This window comes from Epinephelus moara, chromosome 19 (assembly GCF_006386435.1).
Source record: "Epinephelus moara isolate mb chromosome 19, YSFRI_EMoa_1.0, whole genome shotgun sequence".
In the NCBI taxonomy this organism is placed as follows: Eukaryota; Metazoa; Chordata; class Actinopteri; order Perciformes; family Serranidae; genus Epinephelus; species Epinephelus moara.
The window spans coordinates 19,196,139-19,215,937 of NC_065524.1; the positions used below are offsets into that span (position 1 = coordinate 19,196,139).

The following is a 19,799-nucleotide window of genomic DNA, read 5'->3' on the forward strand; positions in this document are numbered from 1 at the left end:
TGTGCCACCAGTGTGTGAGTGCATGTGAATGTTCCAGCTGAGCAGGCGGCTCCTTGTATGGTAGCCTTGGCCTCCAGTGTGTAAATGTGACGTAGTGTAAAAGCAGGGCTGGGGGGCCTGTCAACCACTTTCTAATTCACAATGACAAAAAAATTGATTCACACTAGGAATTTCTTGCATAAAAAAGTGTGTAAAAAATAATCAAAATAGAGCTTGTTAGATTAAAAAAAAGTGTTCCCTGAACCCCCTGACAGATGTCCAGGGCCTGGCTAATTATTTATATATTAATTTTTAATGTTTGTTTATTAACTGACACCTGGCCTCCTGTCATTTTGCAAAAGTGGCCCCCAGGCCAAACAAGTTGAGTATCTCTGCTCTAGTACCATCATGATTTAAAACTTTTAACATCCAGTGAAATATCTCTGCTTGATGGATTGTGCAGGTTGCTGATCCCAGATTATTTTATATCACACCATCAGGTCTAAATTTTGTTCTTCGTCAGTACTGCTGGTTGAACACCCTTAAAACATTCGCCATATCCTCAGCTGGACTTTGTGTTTAGTGCAAGATTAGCAAATGTGATGCATACAAGTTGACTAAGATGTATACAGTAAACATATAGTATTGTCACTGTGAAGACATTAGCATGCTGACATCAGCATTCAGCTTTAGTGCAGCCTCACAGAGCAGCTAGCATGGCTGTAAACTGTAGTTTTATTTCCTCCTCATCTCATGTCCCCCTCTTTAAGTCTCTGTCTCCTGTGTCTCTGTCTTTCATGCTGCTGAACTGAAGTAATTTGATGAGCATTAAAGGTGGACATGCTGCTTCACACAGGTTTAATAAAGTAAAAGGCAACGGTTCAGTAATTGGACAATTAAATCAGTAGCTCTTATCTCTTGTATCCATGAGCTGAAGCATTTTTTTCACTGTATATGTGTGTTATTCAGAAGTCTTTCCCACAGTGTCCCTATAGCCTGGTTGTTAGCTGCAGTGTGGAGGGTCAGATCGAAGGTGTGGTCTCCTCTGGGTGGAATGTTTGCAGAGCATCTTGTGTGTAGCTGTGACATACTACATCTTTCTCTCAGTGAGACTCTGCAGACGGTAAAACACAGTCCTGAATGAACATACACTAAAATTGTGTTACTGTTTTTTAAAGCAATTATAGTCTAAGTTTCTTTAACAGCGCCCACAAAGGTCTTTTTTTCAAATTGTACCAGTGGCTGTGATCGGAGACGTGTAAAACCTCTGCACAGTAAAACTCAAAATACTCTTTCCTGAGAAGTGCGCTGAACAAACCTTTGCTAAAATATAGACTCATTCTTTGACAATACCATTATTATCTTCTGTCTGTAGCTACATAAAAGCCCTCGTATGTTATATTTCCCTCATGTGATGACTCAGTTTACTGGACTAGGTGTAACTGGCCTATGAGGAGAGACAGATCCCCTGGGGACCAAAGGTGGAGTGGAGCTCAGGGGTCAAGCTCCTCAGGGACCCAGAGTGTGTAGTTTGAATGGTCCTCCTGTTCAGCTCAAACACTGGGCCGCCGATGGCACTTTAGAGTTGGATACATCCTCACACCAGGGACTGATAGAGACCCGTCTGCAGGAGTCAAGGGACTTTCTTTTTCAGGAATATGTAAGTAATACCTTTCTCTCTTTCACGTTCCCTTATTTTTTTAAATACATTTTTATATAAATTGGGGTTGAATGTGATGCCAGGTTGCTAATCAAAAGGAGGATGATGAGGGTTTGATCAGCTGGTTATGTTATCTAGTGATTTGTGTATTGTTTTTCTCTAATTTGGTGAAAAATAGGAATATTTGCATTGACAAATATTTGTTTTGTAGAAAGATAATCTTGTAGAGGTCAAAGAAATTAAAATATTTAGCCAATTTTAAAAAAATTAAAGGGCAATTTCACCAGTTTTGCTTTGCTACACCATTAAGTTAGGTGGAAGAAATTTAACATCACTTGTGTCTTTATAGGTTTTTTTCCTTCAGTCTTTCTAAATCTTTAACATCTCTGCATTTAAATGTATAGTTAGGAACAAGTTTGAATGCATGACTTCAATTTAACAGCCTACTGTACACTCATATATCAGAGGATCTGATTTATTGAACGACTGATTCATATAATTGCTCCGCTGCAGGCACTTATAGCCTCTGACTTCAAACATTTGAAAATGCCAGCCTCCAAAGAAATGCTGGTGTTTGCAGCACTCTGTGTCTTCCTGGTCCTCACCCAATGTCAAAAGCTGCCAAGTAAGTTTTAATAAATTTTTTTTTCGTCTTATTTGATGACAAAAGCATAATTCTCACTGCATAAAAGTAACACTGGATCATTACCCACACAAAACGCTGGTTCTGTATAGTTGGACTTGTTAAACATGTTGCTGCTATCTTTGCCAACACACTGTGGTTAAAGAGATTTTTAATCTCAGTGAGGTGTTACCTTGTTAAATAAATTTAATAATAACCTACATAATCACATACATCACATTTATAATGTGCTATAGTTTAAAGGTTGGATACTGTAATGTGGCACTATGACCAGCAGATGTCAGTGTTTGTCAGTTCACAGTCCATCGTTTGCCTCACAGCAATCGACCCTGTATTGTATTTCCTGTTTTCAGTGCCTATGTGGACACTTAGAGGTCAAGAGGTCAGCCTGGGGTTAATCTGGGTACATGAACTTTGAAGCCCTGCCATCAAGTCGCCCTGTTTATCTAAATAAACCAGTCTCTATCTGAAGTTGTCCTGCTTAAAGATAAAACAGACAGTACTGAGCTATAATTCCAGTTGTAACGGGTTTCAGTGCTGTCACTTTTACTTAAATATGTATTAGAGCAGTTTTCTGACTTATTTTCTACTTGAGTCATAAAATTTATAATCATAATCTTTCACCAGCTTTCACTCACACATTTTATCCTCAGAGGAAACACCACAGCCACGCTGATCTCATTCAAACTGCAGCACAAAGCACCCAGTGTTTAGGATTCAGTAGCCAAAACCACCAATGACAGAAAATAAACAGCCTCTAGGTGTTAATGGGTTTCATAAATTACCTCACTGTACCTGTGAAGTGATGGTGTTATTAATGACAATGAATAATGCAACAATTTAGAAATAAATAAGTGATATTAGCGCTGATGTAAGATCTAGAAGCAGTCCAAGCGCCTTTTGATGCTGAATCACTGTGACGTCAAACTAAGCTCAGTGTTTGTGCTGTGAGGTTTTGATCTGCTGGAGGAGTTTCGTGTGCCCGAGTCGAGAGGAGTGAGGAGAGTGGACGGCTCTCAACCAGAGGCGGTGGCCTACCGTGTCAACCCCTCTATACATCTACGGAGATCCATGAGGTAAGACAGTAGACTGTATGAGCCCAGTTAATGAAGCTGGAAAAATGAATAAAGAGTAACTTAACACCGCCTGAAAATCTTGTTTATGCTTCTGACCTGGTTGCAGTGATATAGAAGTGTACTCTAGGGTGTGTTAGTACCATAGACTGTGCAAAACTAATAAACGTAACAACCATGACATTATTCATTGGCTCATTAAGTCCCATTCTGAAGCCTCAAGTTTGGCGATTTGCCAAACGCCATTTTGGATTTTTCCAGACAGAAGTGACCAAATTTGGACAAGAGGGTGGAGCTGACTTGGCTCTGGTGACACCTTGCAGACAGTCTGTCACACATAGCGGCCTCACCTTTAGTTATGCATAACTTTAAACCCTTACAAATGTAATCAGGTGAATTTCACTCCCCCATACAGTCAGCATAAATTTGATTCTGAGACCAAACAGGGGTCCATGGGGGTCGATAGGGATAGGGATTGACTCACTTCTGGTTCCAGCCTCAAGTGGCCATTCAAGGAATTACAGGCCTGGGTGTTGCCACTGCGTGTGATATCAGTGATGGGTGTGGTTACAGGTGCAACCAAAGTACAACAAAACACTGCCTTTCATCCTGGTATTAAGTTACTCTTTAAAGGGAAACTTAACACCAGGCAGAAAAGCAGTTTTGCACCTGTAATCCCAACCAACAGTGATGTCACAGGTTGCTGAAGTACACTTGTGCTTCACTACAGCAAGGAAAGCACTGAAAGCACTGGAGGTCGGCAAAAACAAGATTTTCAGATGTAATAAGTTGGTCATGAGTTCTAATAGCACATCTACATGCAAATGGCATATTTGATATCTTGAAAGTTAATCTATAATTAGTCACATGATTGGAAATGTATAACAATAATGACAAAAAGGTATGAAAAGGTCTCTGATGGGCACTGATTGAGTTTTTAGCCATACTACCTGCCTAATTCTGTTATTAGATGGATTGCATTTGCATGCTAACATGCTAATATAAGTTGGTAAACATGGTAATATTACACCTGCTCATCATCAGTATATTAGCATTGTATTGTGAGCATGTCTACATGTTAGCATTTAGCTCAAAGCACCACTTTGGCTCGCAGAACTGCTAGCATGGCTGTAAACTCCTCTTCCTTGAGTTCTCATACCTTGACAATGAAAACAGCATTGCCTTTTGAGTTTAAGTTAAGTAAATATGTGCTTGTTCAAATTAAAGAAACAAAGAATGGTTGTCTGCTAAATAGTACAAGATCAAAAAAAGGTTTCACAAAGTAACAAAGAAATGTGTCATACGCTAAAGTGGAATTTATGCATAAAATTCAAGGAGCTCTGTTTCTACTTATTCGTGTTCTTATAAAATAAAACCCTTTTGTTCCTACAAAAGCCCTTAATTATGTTTTGTGAGGAAAGCCGCCGGTCTCTGATGATACCCAGATCTCTAAACCTCACTCTTTTGCCACAAGCGATGTGTATCCAGATGGACTTCCTTCCGACTACTCTGTCATCGCAACATTTAAAGTGACCAAGGACACAGCCAGAAAATCCTGGGACCTGTGGCAGGTCAGTGACCCCAAAGGACGAGAGCAAGTCGGCCTGCGTTTCCAGGGTGACACACGTTCTTTAGACTTCTTCTACACCAGCCCCCATGGGAGCCAGATGCTGAGGACCTTCCACGGTGTGGAAAAGTTGTTTGACGGAGAGTGGCACAAGTTGGCGCTGAGTGTGAAGGGCAGCCAGGTGAAGCTGCTGATAGACTGTGAAGAGGTCAGCGTGGAGTCCATTGATGAGCCAAGGCCAGTCATCCACCGAGGGTACACCTCCATCGTCAAGCGGGCCGCAGGAGATCGCTCTGTGTCTGTATGTTCACAGCTCTGATTCTCATACATTTCAACTTCCTTTGATTTTGGATTCAACTTTAATGTCTCTTATTGTCCCTTTTCCAGGTGGACCTCCAGCAGATGGAGGTGTCATGTGACCCAGAGCAGGCTTACTCAGAGGGCTGCTGCGAGCTCTCCAGTGTGGTGAGTCACCTCCCATTTAACATAGTTTCGCTCTCTCCCATGGAGTGTGTGATTACAATACTTGCCTTTCTGTCCACGGCAGTGTGGTGGGTACGCAGAGATCGGCCTAACAGCTGGAAGAGCGTCTTGCAAATGTATGCATGGACAACCAGGCGTTCAGGGACCTCCAGGGCCACAGGTTAATGCACCTATAAATCAGTAAAACACTGATAAGACAAGTTGAATCTGTGTTTACATGTTTTTCTATTCCTCTGCAGGGTCACAGAGGGCTTCCAGGAAAAGCCGGAGACCAAGGAAGACAAGGAAACTGGGTAAATAAATATACAATATGTCTCTCGGTCATGCAAATATTCAACCTTGTGAAACACTGGATGAATGGTGTTTACTTGGTGTATTCTTAGTGTTAGCAGCCTCCACTTCCTCTCATTGCAGCACAGTCGCCAGAAGAAAATGCTGGCATTCTACATCCCTGCGAATCACTGATACGTTACATTTGCTTGTTTCAAATGCTTCTAAAGTTACATTATATATGAGCTCGCTCTGTCATCTGGAGGTGGAGGGGATAGCGGATGGCGTGTCACCCAGGTGAGAAGCCTGCTGAGCTGCAGACAACTGTTTAAGGCCAACAAAAAACAAAATCCATTGTGATTTAGTGACCTGTTACTGTTTTAGAAGCGGCTTTTAAGTCCCCAAATGTGGATGTTCTGTGGTGATCCACAGACAAGGATAGTGCCATGAAAAGCGACTGTTTTTTACCAAGACATCCCTGCTTTTCCTGCTAGGATTGTGCTCCCAATACTTGGTATTTCAAGCCCAAACATGATCTTTTCCTAACCAAAACCAAGTGTTTTTTGTGCCTAAATCTAACCACACTTTAACCCAAAGTTTTAGGTATCCACTACATCATAATGAGCAAATGTGACGTATCCATGGTTCGCAGAAATATACAATGCTAACATCTTTTTCTGCAGATTGGGTTGCTTGCTGTACATTAAAGAGTTAAACTGAAGCGTGGGTGAGTGACATTGTAAAACTTTTATTCGTGAGACAGCAGTGAAGCTGTGGAAAATGGCAACAGGAGTACAACTGAGACACGACAGGATGGAAACAGATCTGGAAGCAGAAGTGCTTAGCGATAGTAAACATAGAGGCTCCTTTCATAGTTTTGAAAACTCGTGTCTGCTTTGCAAAAGATCTAAGAGGAAGCCAAGACAAACACGAACCAATACGGATGTGACAATAAATTTGTTTTCATCGTTCTGAAATAGCCATTTGCTTCTCAAAACACAGGCCCTGTTTAGAATATAGGATTTAACTCAAACTGGCAAGAGATCACAGGATCTCTAATGGTTTTGCTTTTCCATTTGGGAGACACTGAGCCAAATGTAATGAATCCCACACACACAGGAAAACCAGGCCGTTGAGCAATACCCTCCAAGTGACTGGTAATGAGTGGCATTAGTGTGCATAACTGTTGTGTGAAACCTGTCTCTTAAAACACTTTTATTTTTGTGGACAAGGCTGATTAATTCCCCACGGGAAGACCAAATAGTGAGAGAGAGAGAGAAGAGGTTTGAGAAAATGATAATGAACAAAGTATTGTGCTGCAGGAGCCAGTTACACACGCATCAATGAATGAACACTCACATTTGTATCCTTCAGGGAGCTGCAGACGTGATTATTTCCACTTTAAATTTATGACTTGTTAATCTCTTTCATGCTTAGCAGTCGGTGTTACGTCGAAGCAGATCTGAGACTCTTTTAAAAACAGTCCGGAGAACATGTGTTTAAAGATGGAGGATTATTTTTTTTATACATGATCGTTTGGCATTTAACATGCCCTTTGCACTCAAGGAAATCCCCCATGCTGCCTGAGCAAACACATGTACGCCTCCAGACCCACGTACATTCAAAGCACATTTCCAGAGCTCTAAGTGCTACATATTCATGTCCTGCGTTGCAGCTGTAGCTCATCTGGGAATAAACATCTGTCTTGTGTAACTCGTTAGAGTTTTGACCTCCTGCCAGCTTGTGAATCACGGAGCCCCAACATGTTTATCTCCTCCCCTGCTGGCATCAGTGGAGGGCATTTCCTGGCACAGATATATGAACTGTCCATCTCAGGTGGTGGGTGGTCTTGTGCTTCTCGGAGCTATACCGCCTAAGAAACGTCGTAAAATTCACGGTCGTGCCTCTCGCCGCACTGTCGGCCATCTCTGAGGTTAACCTTCGCCCAGCTGACTCTGCGTAAAGTTAGGTGAGATGGTCACATAAACTGACAACACAAAGGCATCCTGGAACTTGTTTGTTGACTCAGTAAAATACAGCCAAGTGGAAAACACTTTTCCTTCTACTACTGAGGAAGTCAGCATCTGTGCAAACAATACGGCTCCATTTTGTTGTCTTTATGACTAATGTTTCCTAAATCCGGCTGAACATGCTTGTATATATTTTCCGCTAATGTGAGTGTGCCCAAAACTTATACCATGTTCACACTTTAAACCTAACTTTCCTCACTTTGACATTATTTGTAGAGCTTACGTCAAAGGGATAGTCTGATCGTTTTCTTGCAGAGAGTTTGATGAGACTGTTGGTAACACTACCATATTTGTGCTGGCTAACAGCCAGGAGATTGTTAGCATTAGCTTAGCATGAAGAGTGGAAAAAATATCTAGCCTAGTTGCCTGGGTCCAGACCATGTACTGTAAAGTGATCGACGTAGCTTGTGACATCACCCATATGTTTGTGGACCCTCATTTTAAACCCTCAACTTCTGTATTTTGGTCGTTGCCATCTTGGATTTTTGGAGCCAGAAGTGACCATATTCAGACAAGAGGGTAGAGCTGTGGAGAAGAGAGGGCTGGATCTGACTTAATTATAGGCAACTCTAAGCCTTTATTAAAAAGTAAACAGGTGCTATATACAATTTCTCCCCTAGTACAATTGTCATGTAGAGACCAAGACTGTTTTTTGTACCAGGCTGTTAACATGTTTATTTCAGCTGTTAAGATCGTCATTTTAACATGGGTGTCAGTGAGTATTGACTGGCTTCTGGAGCCAGCCTCAAGTGGCCGTTATAGGAACTGCAGTTTTTGGCATTTCTGCATTAGCTTCACTTTTCAACGCAGGAAGTTACCGCTTGATCCAGACCTTGGAATCTGTCCACTCCACCAAGTCGACCTATTCATCTGGCATCACGGCATGAAACAGTGGTTTGATTCAATGAGCACTACTGGGGGACTAACAATTAGCCAGTCAGTGCCATGCGTGGGACTAATGCCATCGCCTGATATAGAGGCAGTTCTAAATCGACATGTCCCTTCAATAGGGCTGGGCAATATATTGATATTGTACTGAAATGGTGATACGACACTATCGTCTTAGAATTTGGAAATAGTAATATCGTAAGTGTTGTCTTTTCCTGAAAGGCTACTTTACAGTAAAATAATGTAATTTTGTAAACTTATCAGACTGTTCTAGCTGTCCTGATATTTGCCTTCACCCACTTAGTCATTATATCCACATTACTGATGATTATTTACCAAAAATCTCACTGTGTAATTGTTTTGTGAAAGCTCCAATAGTCAACCCTGCAATATCACTGCAATATTGATATTGAGGTATTAGTTCAAAGATACTGCAATATTTAATTTTCTCAATATTATTCAGAAAAACTTCTCAATATCGCCTGGCATTGTAGTGTGTTTTTACTCCACTCTACCCTTACAACCCCAGCAAAACTAGCAAGTTGGCATGGCTACACATCAGTATAGACTTAAAATGCTGTTAGATTCAGGCACTTACTTTGGTCTCTAGTGGCTCCAAAATTGACAGATTAACATGTAGTATCTGATTTGTTTGTTTTATATTAAAAACTGTAACATTTCATGGTTTTATAGTTTTAGTGAACTTTAGAGCAGCTGATTTTGCTACCATTGGACAACTGTTTCCTCCTGCTTCCAGTCTTTATGCTTACCTAAGATAATCTCTCCTGGCCTGAGTTCTACATTTACCCTTCAAGCGTGACAGGGCTTCTCTCATGTCTTTATTCCCTGTCTGTCTTATCATGAACACTGCAGAAAAGCCATCATCTAATATCTCAGTGTTCAACCAAGGAGCCAATGCTGTCATGTCGAAACAGTTTCTCCATGTGATGCATCCAAAGTTTAATCTCCCAGAAGTCGTTAGTGTCGACTTTCTCTGTGGAAACAGTCGCTACCGTTTACATTTTACGCTCTGTTTCTCAGGCTGGTTGGTTTACAAACAAATAGCTGCAGTCTTGCTTGTGATTGACTCAAACTTGTCTTGTAGGGAATCCGAGGAAACACAGGAGCATATGGCAACATTGGTGAGACAGGCCCAAAGGTAAGATCTACTACACGCTCCCATCAGGGTTACACTTAAGTTTGGCTCGTTCTCAAAACGCATTAATGAAACCTCACGCGTGTCCTCAGGGTGAAGAGGGAATCAAAGGCGAGAAAGGAATGAGAGGACTCTGGGGCCAAGTGGTAATTTATCACACTCAGATTAATCATTTTCTTTACCCCTGAAATGATGCAAATCTGGATTATTGACATGTTGTGTTAACAGGGAGACAGAGGTCCTAAGGGGCTGAAAGGATTAAAGGGGGCAGCGGGCTTCAAGGTAAACTCTTACGCCGGGTTCAGGCTTTAATTTGACTTTAATTCGGCAGCCAGCTAATGAAGTTGCAGACTTTTCATTGGATTTCTGTGCAGTTTGCTCTTAAAGTTGTAAGACTTTATAGATAACCCTTAATGTGGATGTTGTTAAAGGGAGTTCGTGGACCACCTGGAGATATTGGAGAGACTGGGAAACTAGGCGAAATTGTAAGTTAACCTTTCAGACACTGTAATAAACCCTTTTTTGCAATGTAATTATTGTATTACTAACATTTTGGCCTCCTTGAAGGGTACTAAAGGCGAAATAGGATATGAAGGGATTCCCGGATTTCAAGGAGTTAAGGTATTCATGTTCCCTTCCTTTCTCCATCTTATTTTAAATCTGTATATTATGATTTAACTCCATCGTGCTTTTATTTTTAAGGGAGAAAAAGGAACCTCTGGTGTAGCAGGGCGTGCTGGGCCCAGAGGAAAGCAGGTGGGTCGTTGTGGGATTCCCTTTTCCATAATCCATGATGAGACGCTCTTAATTCTTTGTCCGCTATACCTTTGAAATCCCCTCATGTGAGCGTGGAGGCCAGTGAATCATTTTTAATGTGGTAAAACAGTGGAATAGAGCTATGTTTTTGGCATATGTGCCGTCTCCATAAACAACATTAGTTCATGTGGCTGGATTTTGGCTGCGATCTGAGGGCCTGAACTGTATCAACATAAGCTGGTGAGTCACTGAAAGAGAAGCCCCAACTGCAACGATAACCTACTCTATTGTATACGAAGGAAGGCTCCCTGCGTCAGCATGTTGCTGCAATCCTGGGATATAATGTATAACTTATGTTGCTTCCAATGATGATCTGACAGGGTATTGTGGGAGATCCTGGAGAGACGGGAACTCCTGGAGAGAAGGGGACGCCTGTATGTATCACACATTCATCACAGTAACATGAAAATGATGTGTCTCTTTTGTTTGTTTTAATTTACACAGACATCACAAATATTTAAAGCTGCTTTATTTTGAAATGATTTTGAACTTTTTTGTCTGTACTTGTGAAAACTAGGGGATCCAAGGACCTGTGGGCAGAGCTGGCACCATCGGACCGAAGGTGATTAACTGCTGACACACCTGAGTGCTCACTTACACTCCCCAAAATCATGTGTCTGTCTTATAATAATGATATCGTTTTCCTAGGGCATTATTGGAGATCCGGGCTTGCCTGGCAGAGACGGTGATCCAGGAATAGAGGTATTATATTCTGCTGATGATAATATCTTAATGAAGAACCAGTGCAGTTGTGTTATTATGAGTGTCGTCTATTCCTCACAGGCTTATCAAGGACCACAGGGTCTCAGTGGAAGACTCGGGAGAAGTGGAACAAAGGTAACCCCCTGATCTTGTGTGTTTCTTTGTAAATATATGCACAATTGAGTTGTTTTTGGCAGATTCATTTGTTGTGGTTTGGGGCTTTTACAGGGAGAGAAAGGCCAACTTGGGCCAGCGGGAGAAATGGGTCCCCAAGGCCAAACTGTAAGTCACTTTTTCAGAGGACACGCACATAATACATTTTCTATGTAAAGTAGTTTGCCATCTTAAAGGAAAACGACAAAGAATAAAGCCGTCCCTTAGGTCGGTTTAATAAATGTTTTATTCTCGAGGGCCCAAGAGGTTACAAGGGTTCTGCAGGGAAGCCAGGAAGACCTGGATTTATCGGCCCACCGGGACCTACTGTAAGCACTCCAGATGAATTTTCTGAACTCCTCCAAACACTAGTTCATTTTCCTCAGGCCATTAAACCATGTCATCTCTTCACAGGGACACGTGGGTGTGCCTGGAAAACCAGGGTCCAAGGTAATACATCCTCATCCATTACCCATTAGAAATAAAAGATGACGGCAAAATACCATTTAATGCCACAATTAGCTATTCAAGAAATATTTAGTGATTCATGAGCTGAATGCTCAGGATCTGTAGATGTTTTCTGGTAGAAAAAAAATCCCATACTGTCAAAAGCTGTATAATGTCCAACCTGAGGCCCTGAAATTACTTTCAGCATTGCTGTGTGGATTTGATAGAAGCTCTAATTTATCAGTGAATGAATCATCAATCTGTTCATGCATCAGGGCACCTGTGGAATTCTGATATTTGCAAGCTTCTAAATACTGTTTATTTTTCATCTGCCTTATGCAGGGTGACACAGGAATCCAGGGAATTCAAGGAGTTAAAGGTGGACAGGTACTGCCTTAAATATTTTATCCTCTGCTCATCATTACAGCTGCTTTTTTATGTGGCGATCCCTTACATTAACATAAATGTTTCTCTTGTTTTTTAAAGGGGGAAAAAGGAGTTAAGGGCCCCAAAGGAAAGGTGAGCTGTGATTCAGTTGTTAGAGCTTTACTGATAAATACAATAATGTTTCCAACACATACCAGCACTCAAAAGTCTTGGTACACCCTGTTTACTTTCCTCAGCAAATCGATATGGTTCTGATTGAATTTAATAAGTGCAATCCTCTGATTTAAAGGTCCATTGTGTATGATTAAGTGGCATCTAGCAGTGAGGTAACAGAACTGAAAATTCTCCCATGTGCCAAGCATGTAGGAGAGCTACAGTGGCTAACGTGCAAATGCAGATGACCCTGAGTCAGTGGTTTTTCCATATGGGCCACTGTACAAACCATGGCGCACTCTCTAACAGAGGACCTGCTCCGTATGTAGATATAAAAGGCTCATTCTAAGGTAACAAAAACACTTTTTTTTTTTTTCTTTACTGACGTAGTTAGGAATATTACGTACTGTTTCTATAGACGCTCCTAAATCCTACACACTGGACCTTTTAAAGATAATTTGTAACCTGGCTGTTATGATTTGGGTCACTAAATAGAGCAGTCATACCAGACTATCAACATTTTATGCTACAGTCATCACATTCTCAGTCTGAATGAACTAATAAATGAAGAAATGAAACCGGTATTGCCTTAAGGGGAATTTGCCCTGCACAACTGAGCATAACAGAAAATCAATAAAACATATTACCAACATAAGCACAAAAACCCCCCAAAATGCGATAAAATCAGTAGGGAAATTAAAAAAGGACATCAAGATTCCAATTCCAGACCATGTGAGCTTGGTAAGCGGCAAAATGCTTTGTGGGACAAATAATGTGATGCTTCTTTTAGTCCTTATCTTGGACATGTTGTACTTACACCCTGAAGGTAGGAGTGCATATTCAGACCACAGAGTGTGCAGTGACTCTGCTATGATCTTGTGAGCTAGATTCATGGTGTACTAGTCTGTCATGTGAGTAAAGCTCCTTTCCCACTGCACAAAAAACCCGCTAACATCTGGCTTTTTAATGCAATGGGAAAGGCTTTAATTGGCATTCACTACCGGGTCAAATAACTCTGCATAGTCACGGGTATTTATCGTCTTTGGCTCCGATTGGCATTGATGGAAACAAAACACCCAGGTGAAAGCACTAATTTGAACCACTTTACCTGCAAGATGCAATGATAAGCCACCACAAAATACCCTTCACCTCCGCCTAACCAAGGCTCAAACATCGTTCCAAATTAGTCTGCACTGAGATTAAAAGAGAGACTAAGTATAAAAAAAGAAAGCACCGTCAAGTTGTCATAGGCCTCCATGCTCCTCGCTGCTGTTTATCTGTTCTTCAGCCTGTCTGTGTCATTGAACGTGACACACCAAAAAATAGAATATTAACAAAAAACCCACACAGAAAGGCATACTCATCTGCTGTGGAGCTAAATACGCAGCGCTGATCTGCTGCCAATGGGAAAGGAGTCATTTGCCAATATTCAGTGGGTTTACTCTTGTTTAAAAAACACACATACACATACTAATTTTGATGGAAAAGGGGTATAATACTACACATTTGGTTCCCCAGTTATCTTTCCTCCCACTCTAACATCCCCGTCCAATTTGTACTTGTTTTGCACAGACCCTCCCAACACTATATACGAAAGGTCAGTATGATCTAGATGAAGGTCTTGTAAAACAGCATCAGCATAGATTTGTTCTCCTCTGGAAACCACCACATGTGCTTACAATCTCAAAGTGGATTAATACTTACATTGAGGTAATTAATATGGAGCCTAGCAAGACTATCTCTTCCTGGGCAGAGACACTAACTCATGTTGAATGATTACAAATTACCTGTGAGTAAAGATAATGAACTGGCCAACAACTGTTTGCTTTTATTTATGTTTGCTTTGTTTTGTGGTTATTTTACACTCATGGTGAGTGACGGTGTTAAAGAGACAGTCACTCAGAATCACAGACTGATATGCTATTGCCTTTATCTCACAATTTACAGCCATGACTATAAATCTGAAAGAAGATAAAGACTCAGAAAGTTTAATTCTGAATCTCTTTTCTGTGCTTTTATTCCTTTTCTTGTGCTGATCCATGGGTGGGGGCAGGGGGGGACATATCGGTTGCCATGAGTGGGAGGATGGGGGTTGGGGTGGGTAATATGATGTATTATTATTACTAGGGAGTGGAATTAATATTAGATATATGAGTAAACACCAGTTACAATGTAACTCTTGGATAATATAATACATGGTGCATGAGTGTGAAAATCAAAAAAAGCATTTGACCCCAAAAAGCACAGCTCTGTCTCACATTAAAACGTCTAGGTTTCCTTAAAAAATAGATGTCACTGGGTTTTGCAAACTGAATAGTGAAATAACATTCCAAACATATTTGAAGCATCTGTAGATGTGATAAAAGCGGTAACACCCACAATTGTACCAAAATGAATATTGCACATTTCCCAAATGTTCTCTGCCAGATATGATTTGTTTTACGTGAACATTTACCTTTTCTTCCACTGCAAGTTTTGTATTTTTCATTCTTTTTCTTTTCACATTTTTTAAAAGTACTTCCATTTTGCATGTCTACTAATATTTGCCTTTGAGAGTGTATAACTTGCTACTTTGCCTAACTGTGACTGTCAGCTACTATGTTTTACTATTCACATGACATAATAAGCATTTTAAGCCGTTTCTGCTTTCAATTAAAGTTTGTGTCCATGCTGAACTCATTTCTCATTGTCCTCTGATGGACACACTGGCTCTGTCCTGCTGATGTTGTTAACCTGCTCTGTAGGTTGGAGACAGGGGTGCGCAGGGTCCTCAGGGAGGACGGGGGAAGCGTGGCCCCGTAGGCCCACCTGGACGTGCAGGCCCTGTCGGAGTCAAGGGGATCCGAGGTGAAGGAGGACCAGATGGCTTTCAGGGGCCCCCGGGGCCACCGGTAAGTAAAATACAAGCCTCTGGCTTTTTTCTGGCTGATAGAACACACATTACACAGTTGCAGCATAGTAGTGCTGCTCTCCAGTCTCTACTATAATTGACACTTCATTTATCTGTGAATGATGGCACAGAAACAGCAGAGTAATCACTTGCACCAGCAGTTACACTGGCACACACACAGTGTTTGCTAACAGCTCTGGTGTCAAGAACACATTTAAAGAGTTTCACATTAGCCCGTAGTTATAAGTGACTCACAGCAAGGGTTTCATTTAGTGTGGCTATAAATCCATAATGAGCCTAAGGAAATATTGTTGGCTTCATTTCTTCATTGCATTTCCTCTGAGAGGCAGCCATTGCTTCAGCATGCCCCGTCCTGTAATATTCCTCATTACATGTCCCACACTTGGGTCCCTTCCAGTGATGGATGTGGTAATGATTTGTTACGCAGGGCCCAACCCTCCCTGCCCAACATGTGATCGAGGTTTGTCAGAAAGTGGTCCTGGAGCAGATGTCCACCTTTGCCAACTCAGTGAAGAGGACATGTGCTGCAGTTTGTCCTCTATACGGGGACGTGCCCATGGGTGCCCCTGGTCCTCCCGGACAGAAAGGACCCCCCGGACCTCCTGTGAGTTTTACAGTTTGGGTGTTAATTGTTCACAGTGTCACCTCGCCTCCTGTTGACCTTTACATCAGACACACTGCCGGAGCACTGTACAGTCTCCATACATTGTTCGCCTTTGTCTCCCTGGCTGAGTAAAATGCAAACACATTGTGAGGGTCTGGACTGGACTAAGAGAGCTGAAGTATTTGGCAGAAAAGCTTGGAATGAAAACATTACGATTTTCCACGTCTCCATGCGGACAAATAAGGAGTCACAGACTAGACACTTGGTCTGTGTTGAATGGTTTTTGGAGAGTATCAAGGCTGTCGTTGGATTGGAAAGCCTTTTCCACATTATTATACAGAACTGATACATGTTCCACAACTTCTTTAATCACAATGGCTCTCTGGTTGATAAATGCTCTTGAAGCCATGACTATATAAAAATATTCCACTCTATTAGATTATGGCCGGTAAGCTTCATGTTGTGGCGTTTAATGCCAAACCAAGAACAGTGATGTACCAGTACTGTACAATGTTTTCCCAACAAAGTCTTACATAATCTTCAAATAAATCTTGGAACCTTAATTCATGACTTGAAACGAACACCTGAGAAGAAAACACACTGCAAGGTTTATACATAAAACACACAAAAGATTAACGATGTGTTTTCCTATTGATGATGTTGTCAGGGTGACCCTGGTAATGATGGTGTTGATGGAGAAGCTGGCCTGCCGGGATTCTATGGAGAAGCCGGGGAACTGGGCCGAAAAGGAGAAACAGGTGTGAAAAACAAACCTGACAGATTATATTTATGCATGTGATGAACACCAAAACTATAATTCACCAGTGCTTGTTTTGGGATGCACCAGTCCTGGTAAAAAAGAAATGAAATCTCTTGCTGAAACCTGCATTAATTGATTTTTCTAGGCCTCTTAGGGGCAAAATAACAAGCTGCAACCAAATCAGTAACATAGCTGAGCACACAGTTGCTTATTTACACATCCAGCAGACATGCATTGACATTACTATTCATTTTAAGTTGTTTTTCTGGATACCTGATGAATTAGGACCCAAATTCACTTGTACTGTTTTTGCTGAAATGCTCTGCTATGTTCACCAGCTAGTTGCTACCTTCTGTTAGCAGGTAGAGTACACAAAAAACAGATGCATCCTGAGAGTGGTGACAGTGAACTAAAACAGTGAATTAAAGGGACAGTTCACCCCCATATCAAAAATACATATTTTTCCTCTTACCTGTAGTGCTATTTATCAGTCTAGATTGTTTTGGTGTGAGTTGCCGAGTGTTGGAGATATCTGCCGTAGAGATGTCTGCCTTCTCTCTAATATAATGGAACTAGATGGCACTCAGCTTGTGGTGCTCAAAGTGCCAAAAAAATTCATGCGAAAAACTCAACAGCAATGTCTCTTTCCAGAAATCATGACCCAGTTACTCAAGTTATACCACAGACCTTGTTGTGAGCAGTTCACTTAGGAACTATTTTCTCTCTACCCAACCATACCCACCAACCATATTGCAATGCAAAAAGAAGCGCAGATCTGTCATATAGTTCCATTAGATTCAATATTCAATGATTTTTGAGGTGAACTGTCCCTTTAAAAGGTGCTAAAATGCCCAGTAGTGCTGAAAGGGACTGCAGAGTTGGATGGTAATGCCCTGTAGGATAGATAGATAGATAGATAGATAGATAGATAGATAGATAGATAGATAGATAGACTGAGTGAGCCTAGGTAGCAGCACAATCAATGCTCTATTCTGAGTAAAGGTCCAGCATTAAAAATAAATTTTGTGGAGTAAAATTACAATATTTCTCCTGTGATGTGATGGAGCAGAGGGCTCGTCAAGTCAGACTCACTCGCTTCAAGGCCCTTTTAAAGTTGCACGTTCAGACAAAATGTTCTTCTTCTTTCCACCACTGGAAAGAACACACTCAACTACCTTTCATCATGAACCGCACTGTAAGAAAACTGCCGAATCAAACTACTGTGAAACTCGTAGACGAACGTGTACATTCTCTAATTTATGGTCAGAGGCCCGACCATGATGTCACACTCATGCCACATTCCCGTGCCAGGCCAATGAAATCGAAGAATATTTACAAGGTGTTTTAAACGTTTATTTAACAATGATCTCAGTAACACATATGGTCTTTAATCAACATGTACAGCCTGTTCTTGAGTGGAGCTCACTCCTGTGGGAATGGCATTTCGGTCTGTCTGCTGTTGAGACCAATGTGTGTGTCTGTGTCTGGCTGGCAGGTGACCGAGGAGAGCAAGGTGATAAAGGACCAAAAGGTTACGGCCTACCTGGCTACTTTGGAGACCAGGGACCAAAGGGTAAATTAATCTTGGAATACTTAATATTGTTTGATGACTTGGCTAAAATTAGGCACTAATAGACGTCCACATCTGGGTGTCATTTTCCAAACTATATTCAGCTGAGTCCGTGCCTCATATCCAAGGAAAGGGGAGAGGAGATGTGTTACTGTAAGAGGAGTGTATTATTTGCCAAAAAAGAAACTATTTGTCTCTGTAAATGCTCTGTTCTTGGAATCTGTGAAGTAGTCTTAGTCAGCTAACTGAGCAGACTGAGAGGCCTGAAGACTAAACAACATTTTTGTCTTAATCGCAGGTCAACGTGGACGTCCCGGCCGAGCCTTTCATGGTCAGCCAGGGAAGCAGGGTGAGAGGGGACACGTGGGCAGGCCTGGACTCAGGGGCCACGCAGGTCTCAGAGGACCTCCAGGTGTTTGTGTCACCTCTGGGTGTGCTCAGCTGAACTCCACCAGTGGGACTCCTCAGCCCGCACCGCGGAGGTTGAGGAATCGCCCATAGAGGGAAAAAAGGAGGCTGTGTGGACGGTGAATTGAATATTGAGCTTAAAGGAGGAAAACACGGTAGATTGTCTTTGTTAATATGTGTTTGTTCAAATAAATTGAAATTTTCATGTAAATATGCAACCCAATTGGAACCTGAACTGAACTTCTGGGAAGACAAAGACAGCACCTCTGTGATTTGAAGGGTAACAAAACATATTTGTAAAAAACAACTGTCTTCATTTGAAAGTTTTATTTAAACAGATTTCACAAGTCTGAGTTGTCTTCAAACATCTGTTCTTTATAATAAAAATCCAAAATTTATACTGATGTTTTTTAGACCATTGTGTAAAAGCCTGATTAGCTCCCCCAAGGAGGTTATGTTTTCTGTACAGTTTGTTTCAAATCTGTTTCAAATCCGCCAGGTGACGCATTTTCACTGGCTCTAGGGCTGTTGCTAGAACTAAACATTGTACTTCCTCATATTTGAATGCCTGCCACTGGGATACAGAGTATAGAAGCAGATCAAGAGAGAGACCCGCCCCTCTCTTGAATTTAGACCAAACTCAGTTCAAACTGTAAAACTAGGCAACACTGATCAAACACAAGCCGAGATTCTGTTATATTGCTGTTTATTTTATATATAAATGTCTTCAGAAGCATATTTTAGTGCACTGTTTGGCTGTAAAACAAGAATTTGCAAACAGAAAGTGGGTTTCATTCTGTTTCCTGTATTGTCAAAACTGAGGCTTAAAATAATGAGATCAAACTGTAAAACTTAGCAGAGCCGATCAAACAAGATTCTTTTACAACACTGGCTATTTCTCTCCTAAAATGATGGAAAAAAACATATTTTCCTTACCGAACTGTAATTTGAGATTGTTTGTTACAAGCCAGGCGTCATATTGTTTCCTGGTCAAAATGGGCAAGCTCCAAATATGTTACCCACCAGAGAGAATGTTTATTGGTCCAGTGTGGCGCAGTGCATTCTGTAGTTGAAGATTTTCTACCTCTTGAGACCAAGCGAATGCCACAGACCTTTTTCCCTGTTTTCTCTGGTCATAT

At 41.3% G+C, this 19,799-nt stretch overlaps 1 protein-coding gene across 2 annotated transcripts; it reads left to right on the top strand.

Moving 5' to 3' along the window:
• Positions 1-1,122: 1,122 nt before the first annotated feature.
• Positions 1,123-19,588, top strand: zmp:0000000760 (collagen alpha-1(IX) chain). Of its 2 annotated transcripts, XM_050071826.1 has the most exons (27): positions 1,128-1,639; positions 2,153-2,264; positions 3,235-3,358; positions 4,830-5,223; positions 5,310-5,387; positions 5,470-5,565; positions 5,645-5,698; positions 9,699-9,752; positions 9,842-9,895; positions 9,978-10,031; positions 10,181-10,234; positions 10,317-10,370; positions 10,452-10,505; positions 10,886-10,939; positions 11,083-11,127; positions 11,214-11,267; positions 11,349-11,402; positions 11,496-11,549; positions 11,678-11,749; positions 11,835-11,870; positions 12,210-12,254; positions 12,354-12,386; positions 15,152-15,298; positions 15,746-15,922; positions 16,590-16,680; positions 18,178-18,255; positions 18,551-19,584. In XM_050071826.1, the coding sequence occupies exons 2-27, from the start codon at positions 2,186-2,188 to the stop codon at positions 18,751-18,753; spliced, it is 2,292 nt and encodes a 763-aa protein (XP_049927783.1). In that variant the 5' UTR covers positions 1,128-1,639; positions 2,153-2,185; the 3' UTR covers positions 18,754-19,584. The 2 variants fall into 2 exon arrangements, with proteins under 2 accessions (XP_049927784.1, XP_049927783.1); XM_050071827.1 differs by lacking the exon at positions 15,746-15,922 and having other exon boundaries at positions 1,123-1,639; positions 18,551-19,588.
• Positions 19,589-19,799: the final 211 nt, after the last annotated feature.

Coding starts and splice junctions, on each gene's coding strand:
- zmp:0000000760 (XM_050071826.1), top strand. CDS start 2,186: ATGCCAGCCTCCAAAGAAATGCTGGTGTTTGCAGCACTCTGTGTCTTC. Junction 3,359..4,829: donor CATCTACGGAGATCCATGAG/GTAAGACAGTAG, acceptor TTTTGCCACAAG/CGATGTGTATCCAGATGGAC. Junction 5,566..5,644: donor AGGGACCTCCAGGGCCACAG/GTTAATGCACCT, acceptor ATTCCTCTGCAG/GGTCACAGAGGGCTTCCAGG.